Genomic DNA, 12,747 nt, shown 5'->3' on the forward strand with positions numbered 1-12,747 from the left:
TGGTTTCTTGCATCAGGGCCCTGAAGGTTCTAGTTACGCCACTGCCTCTACTGCTTAACATCTTTAATGGCCGTTGCAGCAATTTACCATCTTCGCTCCTCCGGATAGAAGTGGCTGTGATTACCCTCCCCTCCGCTATATTTTATGCCTGACTACTATGTCATTTTGTGAGTAGCCAATTGGCTGTGTGCTTTTATCATATTAAATGTTACTTCTTTTATATACTACACTTAGTTTGACGCACTTCTTGTCTTTTCTACATTATATTTCCTAGAGAGTTGTGCTTCTCCTCTCAAGACAGTTGCTGCCACTGGTGTTAGGAAGTTGAACTTTTATGGACCATACCTAAGGAACTTTGTGGAAATTATCTGTATTTTTGTGTGTGCATGTGTGTGTGTATATATGTGTATATATGTGTATATATATATATATATATATATATATATATATATATATATATATATATATACATATATATATATATATATATATATATACATATATATATATATATATATATATATACATATATATATATATATATATATATATATATATATATATATACATATATATATATATATATATATATACATATATATATATATATATATATATATATATATATATATATATATATATATATATATATATATATATATATATATATATATATATATATATATATATATATATACATATATATATATATATATATATATGTATATATACATATATATATATATATATATATATATATACATATATATATATATATATATATATATATATATATATATATATATATATATATATATTTTTTTTATTTCCCTTGATCCCTTTTCCCTTTCCCCCCTCACCCATTTTTTTTATTATAGAGGCTTTTGACGGTGATTGATTTTTGCGCCATCTTATTACTATTTCTCTAGTCCAGGGGTTCATCACTCCTCAGCATCCACATTGCCACCTTCCCCACCGTTATAATTAGAGATCTCGGAGTAGGCAGCAACAGCGGGGACCAACCTCCTCCTTGGGCTGATCTGGGTACTGTCGTCAGACTGCTGAATGGCGGTTGTTGCTACCTCCTCTTCCTGATCCAATGCCAAGAGTGGCTGCGCATCGGAAATGTCTTGATATGGATCGTAAAATAATTCCTGTGACTCAAGAGACCCCCACAACCACCGGCCAGGGTTGTGGGGATGAGGCCCTTGTCCTCATCAACATGGGGACAAGGTGCTTTGAGGGGTCACAGACCCCCCAAAGCATCCTCCCAATGTTGAGGGCATGTGGCCTGGTACGGTTCAGGGGGGAGGGGGGCCGCTCTCTCATCCCCCCCTCTTTTCCTGCGGCCTGCCAGGTTGCATGCTCGGATAAAGGATCTGGTATGGATTTTTAGGGGGACCCCCCACGTCAATTTTTTTTAAAATTTGACGCGGGGTTCCCCTTAATATCCATACCAGACCTGAAGGGCCTGGTAATTGAATTTGGGGGACCCCCACGCTTTTTATTTTTTTATCAATGACTTTCAATGAGTGTTCTCTATATTACAGAGCCGACAAGTCATAATAGCTGCGAGTGATTTTAAAGGACTTTTTTTTCCTGCATAAATGCTCCCCTTCACAGGCATACTATAGACACCCTCCAGGTACGAAATTTAAAGCAATATTACACTTTTATTGTTTCACTTTAATCATTATTAAAATCACTGCTCCCGAAAAAACGGCAGTTTTTAAAACTTTTATTTGTATTGATACATGTCCCCTGGGGCAGGACCCAGGTCCCCAAACACTTTTTAGGACAGTAACTTGCATATTAGCCTTTAAAATTAGCACTTTAGATTGTGAACGTTGGAGTCCCATAGACTTTAATAGGGTTCTAAAGTTCACACGAAGTATGCTATATACTAGCTCCGTCGAATCTTCTTTATACATTCGACAGACACCATAAGCCTTCAAAGACAGATTTGACCGTAATTCATGTGGATTTTCAGACGAATGCAATTTTTGAACGAAAAACAAAATAAATAAAAACGAATTTCAGGAGTAAATAAATTAATTAATTTTTCGGACGAAAACAAAATTACGAAACAAAATATTTTACTCTGCACATGTCTAGTTCTAAGGAGTCAACCTGCTCAATGGCAGTCTGCTGTATTTCCCAGCAAGTCCACCCATGACCAGTAGAGAGCCAGGGATGAGAGGCTTATCTGAGCTGCAGAGAGATGCTGCGTGTGTGCATAAGACCACCACCCCCAACGTGTCCAAGAGAGCATCGGGGGACTTTCAGCACTCTTCTGAAGGGAAGAGAATAGCCACTGCTGTCTTGGTGTTGAGGACTCCAGGGGGAGATAGGATCATGACCCCTTTCATCACCAGCTTGAGAGGAGGAAATCTTGTATCTCTCACCAAATCTCAGGAGGGCATGCTTAAATTCATAGTGATGAGTGGCCTTGTGGCCACCAAACCATTTATACTTCAACTGAGCACCTAACATGTGGATTCAGGGTCCCAACATCAGTCAACAAAATCTTAGAACTTAGGGTTAAGTTAGGAAACATATACTTCATATGTTTTGACTTCATTTTATTTACATACAATTTAGGTACAGCACACTTTTTTTTCTAAATGCATCCTTAATATCTTTATTCCATTAGGGGAGCCTGGGAAACATCTCCACATTGAGATGGCGGAGTTTTTTATCCAGACGGATCCATATTTGGACTTCAGTATCAGCGGATGATCTGACCACATCCAATTTGGTGTGTTTTATCTCTAGGCACTTTTATTACCAATTTGATTTTAATTGGATTGTCAGGTCACCTTGAGGCCAGGTGACAGATGCACACCGTAGGGATCAGGAGTGCACTGCAAGGTTGTGGACCCTATGGCTGACTTCTGCGGATGGGGGTCAAGGTGATAGGAAGGCATGGCCGCCAGAACGCCAAGATGGATCCCACCGGGGTTAGAGTGTAAGGTTCCCTGGGGCGCGGAGTCTAAGAGCCAGAAGGTGTTCACCAGAGCCTCTAGTGGTGAGGATGGACTTGGCTGCAACTGGCTCCAGGTCACGACCCCCAGGGTCCCCCAGCTCACACCCACAGTAGGCAACAGGAGGATAGGGTTGATGAGGGACAAAGCCAAGGTCAGGGCCACAAGCAGACAGGGATAGTCAGGGACACGCCAAAAGGTCAGGATCACAGGCAAACAGGGATAATCAAGGACACACCAAAGTCGGTAACGGAACAACAGCAGAGCACACGGCAGGTAACAGGAAGCTAACACACAAAGGTTGATCAGCAGGGTTGGCCTGCAGTGCACAGGTTAATATAGAGATCTCTGATAGGAGCTAGGGTGGAGTGATGCCAGAGGATGGATTACAAAAGCAGTCAGGTGAGGGTCGGCTGGTCTCTAGAGATGAACACATGGAAACAGGTAAGCAGACAAACTCTATTGCAAAACCATGGCATGGATGTTGACTTGTGCCCCTTCTGTGATTGACCCAAAACGTGGGTGCGGGGGGATTGGGGTCCTGCGTTTAGGCTCTTGGATGGTCCTTTGTGCCCTTTGACATCTCTGGCCCTTGATTCCATCTGGGTGTAACCTTTCGGAGCCCTGTTATATTGTTTGCACTTAAATACCTCCTGAAGAAGCTACTTTGGCAAAACATGTGGAAGATATAAGTGCATCTGGGATTCAATACAATGTAACAAGACGCTGTTCAAACTGTATATATGTAATTTGTCTATATGTTTATGGATTTCAACTTTTGTACAAATAAAACACTGTTGTTTATATATTATTCTTGATTGTGGAATAGCACCCTAAAAATCCCATCATATATACCTTTTTCATCTATGTGCGGAGTTCATTGTCTAGTGGTATAGGGAGGGACTCTTATCTTTGTTTAGTATTGTCTTTATTACTGCTTAGAAATATCTTACCAAACTAAAGAGTCTGCTTGAAATATTGCTTATATGAACTTTAATATGAACAAACAAAATCTTAGGAAACATATACTTCAATTGTTTTGACTTGATTTTTTTGACATATAATTTAGGTACAACATACTTTTCTTCTATATGCATCCTTAATATCTTTATTCCGTAAGCTATATACAACTGGGTTTAGCATAGGTGTCAATACTGTGTAGAACATAGCCAGTAGGGAGTCAACGTCAGCTGAGTAAGAAGCAGTTGGCCGAACATACATGAAGATTAAAGGCAGGAAGAACATATTCACCACCACAAAATGGGAAGCACAGGTGGAAAATGTTTTCCTACGTCCTTTGGCTGATGCTATCTTGAGCACAGACCTGATAATTTGAACATAAGACATCACAATTATAGAGAAGCTTAACAAAAGTATAATGGCACTAAGAGAGGAACCTACTGTCACATTGAGTGAGGTGTCGGCACAAGCTAATTGAAGTAACGGTGGGTGATCACAGTAATAATGGTGAATGATATTTGGGCCACAAAAAGGCAACCTAAAAGACAGTATGATCATTGCAATTGGACTTGCAAAGCCCAATATCCATGATGTCATAGCTAGGATGATATATACATGTCTGACCATGATGTTATGATAATGGAGTGGAGAACAAATGGCCACATAGCGATCATAGGCCATGGAAGCCAGGAGAAAACACGCAGCCGCTTGACAAACAACAAAGAAATACATCTGGAGGAAGCAGCCAACAAAAGAGATGGCATCATTGTGCAATGAGAATTTGGCAAGCATCTTGGGGATGGTCATTGTGGTTGAACTCATGTCCAAGAACGAGAGGTTGCTGACAAAGAAATACATTGGAGTGTGAAGTTTTTGGTCCAGAATAATGAGGAGAAATATGAGGCCATTTCCAGTGACAGTGAAAAGGTAGATAAAGAGAAAAACACAGAAAAGGAGAGCATTGAGATTTTGAAGACTCGGAAATCCATAGATGATAAACTCTGTCACCAATTTTGTAGAGACATTAGTGGAATCCACAGCACGAGGAAATTCTTTATTCACCTACACAAAAACAAGATAAACATGAATACATTAACTTTTTATCTTGTTTTGTTTAACCACTTGACATCCGCGCTACAGCCAAAAGACGGCTACAGCGCAGACCTCAAATTCTGGGAGGGCGTCCATGTATGTCCTCCCATTCTTGCAATCTTCCGACTCAGCTGATCACAGAGCAGGGTAAAGGGCCAATAACAGTGGGCCCTTTACCATGTGATCAGCTGTCAGCATAAATAAAATAATAAAGCCGGTAACCAGCTTCTGTTAGCAGACCCTTATCCGAGCACGCAACCTGGCAGGCTGCATGGAAAGAGGGGGGATGAGAGAGCGCCCCCGCTCCTGAACCGTACCAGGCCACATGCCCTCAACATTGGGAGGGTGCTTTGGAGTAGCCCCCCAAAGCACCTTGTCCCCATGTTGATGAGGACAAGGGCCTCATCCCCACAACCCTGGCCGGTAGTTGTGGGGGTCTACGGCCGGGGGGCTTATCGGAATCTGGAAGCCCCCTACCTACCAAAAAAGTGACAAAAGTGTTAAAAATTACAAGAGACAGTTTTTGACAATTCCTTTATTAAAGTCTTCTTCTTTCCTTCTTCTTTGGGTCTTCTTCCTTCTTCCTTTCTTCATCCTTCGGTTTCTTCCTCCATCTTCTTCTTCCTCCGAATCTCTGCTTCTTGCTCCAGTGTTCTCGTCCGGCATCTTCCTCCACGGCGCCTCTTCTTCCTTGCTTCCTTCTCGGGCCGCTCTGCTCAATGGAAGGCTCCCGCTGTGTGACGCTTCTCTTCTTCTGACAGTTCCTATATAACAGTAATAGACTTGGACACCTTTCCCACCGAAAATCCTCTGGCTTACTGGGTCTTGAGGATGGATCACTGGCCAGAGCTTGCAAAGTATGCAATTGAGCTACTGGCCTGTCCTGCATCCAGCGTTCCTTCAGAACACACCTCCAGTGCTGCTGGTGGCTTTGTAACCGATCACAGGGTGCGCCTGTCCACCGACTCGGTTGATCGACTGACCTTCATAAAGATGAATCAGTCTTGGATCACCACCAGCTACCAAGCACCTGAAGCTGATGTAACCGAATAATCTTCAAGACTGTCTATGCTGATGCTGAGTGACTGTACTGTTATGTTGACTGACTATCCTCTTCCTCCTAAATGATCCTGTTGATATCTTGGAAGAACATTTCTGGTTCTGGGTGATGCAACCAGCCCAATTTTTCAGCCCCTGTTTAACAGGGGCATGTAATTACAATTGTTGATGCAATGCTTTGCAGCAGGGCTCATTCCTGCACTCCAACTAGAGTATATGGGAGAGGTTGCAGTGTCATTGCACCAGCACCAGTGCCTAAGGCCCAATTTTTCAGCCCCTGTTTAATAGGGGCGTGTAATTACAATTTTTGATGCAATGCTTTGCAGCAGGGCTCATTCCTGCACTCCAACTAGAGTATATGGGAGAGGTTGCAGTGTCATGGCACCAGCACCAGTGCCTAAGGCCCAATTTTTCAGCCCCTGTTTAACAGGGGCATGTAATTACAATTCTTGATATATTTCACAGCAGGGCCTGTTCCTGCGCCCACCGAGAGTAACTGTGTGGACTTATAGTGTTGTGGCACCAGCATCACCACCACAACAACCACCACAGGCCCAATTTTTCTACCACTGTTAAACAATGGCATGTAATTACAATTCTTGATATAATCATTCATAGCAGGGCGCCCACCAAGAGTTACTTTGAGGGATTACAGTGTACAGTGGCAACACCAACACCTTAGGCCCCCATTTCTGCAGAGCATAAAGGGCAGGCCCCTACTTTCAAACACCCAACTTACAAAAGTCTCCTACTTGCAAACGGAAGGAGACAACAGGAAGTGAGATGAAAAAAGATGGACGGCCCAAAAAATTATACAAGGGTGATAACCCTTCCCTATGTTTTCCAAAAAGCTTAAAAATTGATTTTTTGACTGGAGCTACACTTTAAAAATGTACCAGTTCAAAATTACAAACAGATTCTACTTAACACAACAAACCTACACAGTCCCTGTCTTGTTTGCATCGCCTGTATACTGCTGTTTCTTTTTTTTAATTTGGGTACAGGGTTCCCCTTAATATCTGTACAATATCCGTACAAGACCAGATATTACATTAAAACCGCAAGCAGTTTTAAATGACTTTTTTCTGTTAAATGTCATTTTGTGCAGGGACTGTTCTAAACACTGGAAACACGTGCCACTTCGCAGGCATACTATAGACACCCCCCAGGCACGATATTTAAAGGAATATTTCACTTTTTTTTTCACTTTAATCGTCATTAACCACTTCCCGACTGGCACGCGCCGATGTACGTCGGCAGAATGGCACGGGCAGGCAAATGGGCGTACATGTACGTCCCTTTAAATTTGCCTCCCTGTCATCGCGAGAGTGCCACCGGCGGCACGCTCGCATGCCGGTCGGGACCCCCGTGAGTCCGGTCGCGGGTCCCGCGGACTCGATCACAGCGGGCATACCCGCGATCATCTCACGGGGCGGCTGAACTAGGAGATGCCGTTGTAAACAGGATCTCCCAGTTCTGCCTAGCAGCAAGTGATTCTGATCTCTGCTCCATGTGATTGGAGCAGAGATCAGTGTTCACTAAAAGAAAGCCCAGCCCCCAACAGTTAGTAACATGCCCCTAGGAACACTTAACCCCTACACTGCCACCCACTGGTTAACCCCTTCACTAAAACAAAATGTAAAACTTGCGCTTAGTAAAAAATTCGTTGATATGGAAGAAATCAATTTAAGAGAAACAGCAGCTAAGCACAAAAAAACAGATACTAGGTCTAAATAACAGAAATGTGAAAAACAGTGCAGCGCTTCACTGCCAGTGTCGTTTACACAGGAATCACTGCATTTGTATAGCAGTGATTGCTGTATAAATGACAATGGTCCCAAAAATGGGTCAAAAATGTCCGATGTGTCCGCCATAATGCCACAGTCACAATAAAAATCGCTGCCATTACTAGTAAAAAAAATTTTTTTTATAAAAATGCCATAAAACTATCCCTTATTTTGTAAATGCTATAACTTTTGCGCAAACCAATCAATAAGCGCTTATTGCGATTTTTTTTAAACCAAAAATATGTAGAAGAATACGTATCGGCCTAAACTGAGGGGAAAAAATGTTTTTTTATATATTTTTGGGGGATATTTATTATAACAAAAAGTAAAAAATAATGCGTTTTTTTCTAAATTGTCGCTCTATTTTTGTTTATAGCTCAAAAAATAAAAACCTCAGAGGTGATCAAATACCACCAAAAGAAAGCTCTATTTGTGGGAAAAAAGGGACGTAAATTTTTTTTGGGGGCCACGTCTCATCGATTACTGTGTAAATGTGACTGGCAGTGAAGGGGTTAAAGTGGTTGTAAACCCTTACAAACCACTTTGACCTACAGGTAAGCCTAGATTAAGGCTTACCTGTAGGTCCAAGCAATATCTCCTAAACCTATATGGTTTAGGAGATATTTGCCCGAAAACGGGCACCGCTGTCTACGGCGCATGCGCCGTAGACAGCGGCGCGCAGGCGCACTGAACGTGGCAGTTCCAAGAATGGAGCTGCCGCATTTGTCGACTACCGTGCGCATGCGCAGGAGTGACATCATCGCGGCTTCGCCGAATGACAGCGGCGGAGCTGCGAGACGCCACCAGCAAGATGGATGCGGCGGACTACAGGGGACAGCGGTGACTTTGCTGGCTCCTGTGTCAGGTAAGTGACACATAATGGGCTACTATGCGATGCATAGTAGTCCATTATGCTTTACCTTTGCAGGGAAAAAAAGAGGAAGTAAACTCATCAGGGTTTACTTCCTCTTTAACCAGGAGGGGGGCTGCAGGGGTTAAGTGTGTCCTAGGGAGTTATTCTAATTGTGGGGGGGGGCTACGAGTGACACGACACTGATCACCGCTCCTGAGCACAGGGATCTGTGATCTGTGTCCTGTCACTAGGCAGAATGGGGAAGTGCTTGTTTACATCAGCATTTCCCCGTTCTTCCTCTCTGTGAGATGATCCTGGGTATCCCCGCGGACATAGAGTGCACGAGACCCGCGATAACACCCATGGAGCTTGCCACCGGCGGTGCGCATGCGACCACACGGCGGCAAATTTAAAAGGACGTACCTAAAAAAATTCCTAAAGGGATTCAAGTGTCGGTCTCTACAGTTTATTGGGCCATGAACCTCTGGAAACCCCTAGATGAGCACGAGGTGGAGAAGGTAACGGTAAGCCCAACAAAAGCAGTCGCTCCTTCGGGGGTTAGTGCTATATATATATATATATATATATATATATATATATATAGTTGCCAATAGGGATGAGCTTCGAGTTCGAATCAAACTCATGTTCTACTCGAACATTGCCTGTTCGCCTGTTCAGCGAACAGTGAACAATTTGGGCTGTTCGCAAGAAAATTCGAAAAGCCGGAACACCCTATACAAGTCTATGGGAGAAATCTAAAGTGCTCATTTTAAAGGGTAATATGCAGGTTACTGTCCTAAAAAGTGTTTGGGGACCCGGGTCCTGCCCCAGGGGACATGGATCAATGCAAAAAAAAGTTTTAAAAACTGGAGTTTTTTCAGGAGCAGTGATTTTAATAATGATTAAAGTGAAACAATAAAAGTGTAATATTCCTTTAAATTTCGTAGCTGGGGGGTGTCTATAGTATGCCTGTGAAGGGGCGCATGTTTCTGGTGCTTAGAACTGTCCCTGCACAAAGTGCACTCAATGAGTGTTCTCTGTATTAGCCGACAATTCATTCATTCATTGATTAAAAAAAAAAAAAGCGTGGGGGTTCCCCTAAATTCAATTACCAGGCCCTTCAGGTCTGACATGGATATTAAGGGGAACCCCATGTCAAATTTAAAAAAAAATTGACGTGGGGGTCCCCCCAAATATCCATACCAGACCCTTCAGGTCTGATATGGATATTAAGGGGAACCCCGCATCAAATTTTTAAAAAAAATTGATGTGGGGGTCCCCCTAAAAATCCATATCAGACCCTTTATCCGAGCACGCAACCTGGCAGGCCGCAGGAAAAGAGGGGGGGGGCGAGAGCGGCCCCCCTCCCTCCTGAACCGTACCAGGCCACGTACCCTCAACATTGGGAGGATGCTTTGGGGGTCTGTGACCCCTCAAAGCACCTTGTCCCCATGTTGATAAGATTAATTCAAGAAGAAAACACTGCGCTATTCAAATGTGTAAACGATATACAAACAGCAGCTAACACAACATCTAGGTGTACAAATGTGACATAATAAATTTTGTGAAAAACAGTGTAGCACTTATTTGTTTTTACCACATTACAATGTGACCAATGTAATCAATACATACATTAGACTATGCAAACAAATAAAAAAAAAGCATTTAAACACTCCTTGCTGTATATGAAAAGCTAGAATGTCCAAACAAATGTATGAAAAAATATATGCAAAAATGGAAAAACAACGTGAAAACAAGTGAAAAGTTCTCCAAATTTTCCAAATTTTCTGTGTGTGATACGATGAAGTGAAAATAGTCCTACACCTTCTCCAAGGAATAATCGCACAATCACCGCGTGAACCCTCCACCGCATAAAATGGGGGCTTACCAGATTTAATGGATCCTACTCAAACTTATATTTGGAGGATCATATATGCTTGTAGATATACATAGGCTTTTTTGGGTGTTGTCCTTTTCTGGAAGACTTTCAAGTGTGGCTATTTCCTCTGCAGTATGTCTCCATCCACACAGATCATCATAGGTAATGGGATAGATATAAAAGAAGAAAGCAGGGACCACAATAGTGTAACTCCGTTTTTCGTTTCAGGTAATTTAATAAAAAATTATCAAACTCACGTGTACAAAGAACATAAGCGCTTTTTCAATAAAATCTCAGGCTGCAGTGAAGTCCCGACGCGTTTCGTCTTAAGCAGACATCATCTGGGGTACAACTTCAAGGCAGCCCTCCAAGGGGACCGGAGACACTGCAGAGAGCCTAGCGTTGACGTTTCTTATATTAGGAGGGCGGGGCCACCTGTAACCTGACCCCGCCCCTCTGACGCTGGAGAGGGAAGCCAGGGGTTCCCCAGTGACGTGTGGGTGACCCCGCCCCCTCTGATGTAACGCAGGTTTCCGTTACATCAGAGGGGGCGGGGTCACCCACACGTCACTGGGGAACCCCTGGCTCCCTTCACCAGCGTCAGAGGGGGCGGGGTCAGGTGACGGGTGGCCCCGCCCTCCTAATATAAGAAACGTCAGCGCTGTGCTCTCTGCAGTGTCTCCGGAGTGGAGACAGAAGAAGGATGTATGGACAGCGCTGGACTGAGAGATCCCCCGTCGCTGGATATGATCATCCATCGCTGGACCCCGGAGATCCGTCGCTGGATAGCAAGAGTGGATTAGCACCGCTGGAATCTTTTTTTTATTTTTTTCATTTTTAATAAAGGAATTTTTCAAAAGTGAGTTTGTCTTATTTAACCATTTTGACACTTTCTTTGTGAAATGGTAGGGGTACTTTTGTACCCCCTTACCATTTCAAACAGGGGGGGAGCCGGGATCTGGGGGTCCCCTTGTTAAAGGGGGCTTCCAGATTCTGATAAGCCCCCCGCCCGCAGACCCTCACAACCAACGGCCAGGGTTGTGAGGATGAGGCCCTTGTCCTCATCAACATGGGGACAAGGTGCTTTGAGGGGTCACAGACCCCCAAAGCATCCTCCCAATGTTGAGGGTATGTGGCCTGGTACGGTTCAGGAGGGAGGGGGGCGCTCTCTCGTCCCCCCCTCTTTTCCTGCGGCCTGCCAGGTTGCGTGCTCGGATAGAGGGTCTGATATGGATTTTTAGGGGGACCCCCACATCAATTTTTTTAAAAAATTTGATGCGGGGTTCCCCTTAATATCCATATCAGACCTGAAGGGTCTGGTATGGATATTTGGGGGGACCCCCACGTCAATTTTTTTTTTATATTTGACACGGGGTTACCCTTAATATCCATGTCAGACCTGAAGGGCCTGGTAATTGAATTTAGGGGAACCCCCACGCTTTTTTTATTTTTTAGTTTTTTTTTAATTAATGAATGAATGAATTGTCGGCTAATACAGAGAACACTCATTGAGTGTTCTCTGTATTACGGGGAGCCGACAATTTAGCCGCAAGTGATTTTAAAAGACTTTTTTTCCTGCACAAATGACACTTTGTGCAGGGACAGTTCTAAGCACCAGAAACATGCGCCCCTTCACAGGTATACTATAGATACCCCCCAGGTATGAAATTTAAAGGAATATTACACTTTTATTGTTTCAGTTTAATCATTATTAAAATCACTGCTCCTGAAAAAACGTCCGTTTTTAAAACTTTTTTTTGCATTGATCCATGTCCCCTGGGGCAGGACCCGGGTCCCCAAACACTTTTTAGGACAGTAAACTGCATATTACCCTTTAAAATGAGCACTTTAGATTGTGAACGTTCGAGTCCCATAGACTTTAATAGGGTTCTAAAGTTCACACGAAGTTTAGGTCTGTTCGCAGGTTCTGGTGCGAACCGAACAGGGGGATGTTCGGCTCATCCCTAGTTGCCAACAACACGCTGGATCAATTAAGATCGATTTATTTTTCAAAAAATCCAACATTTAAAACAGTACCACAGACAAAACCACACTTATAATAAAAAGAGCTCTCCATCCACCCCACAGATGCAATAAATCAAATGGCCTCAGATCCAATGGATATATCATGGG

At 43.1% G+C, this 12,747-nt stretch overlaps 1 protein-coding gene across 1 annotated transcript in view; it reads right to left on the reverse strand.

Moving 5' to 3' along the window:
- Positions 1 to 2,667: 2,667 nt before the first annotated feature.
- Positions 2,668 to 12,747, reverse strand: part of LOC143926832 (olfactory receptor 6N1-like) — a 35,090-nt gene continuing 25,010 nt past the window's right edge. Inside the window, exon 2 of the mRNA XM_077450871.1 lies at positions 2,668 to 5,006. Coding sequence (XP_077306997.1) covers positions 4,050 to 5,006 — 957 coding nt within the window. The 3' untranslated portion in view covers positions 2,668 to 4,049. The remainder of the gene's footprint in view (positions 5,007 to 12,747) is intronic.

The sequence above is a fragment of the Lithobates pipiens genome, unplaced genomic scaffold, assembly GCF_037356315.1.
Source record: "Lithobates pipiens isolate NorthernLeopardFrog02 unplaced genomic scaffold, aLitPip1_a1.2 Scaffold_23, whole genome shotgun sequence".
In the NCBI taxonomy this organism is placed as follows: domain Eukaryota; kingdom Metazoa; phylum Chordata; class Amphibia; order Anura; family Ranidae; genus Lithobates; species Lithobates pipiens.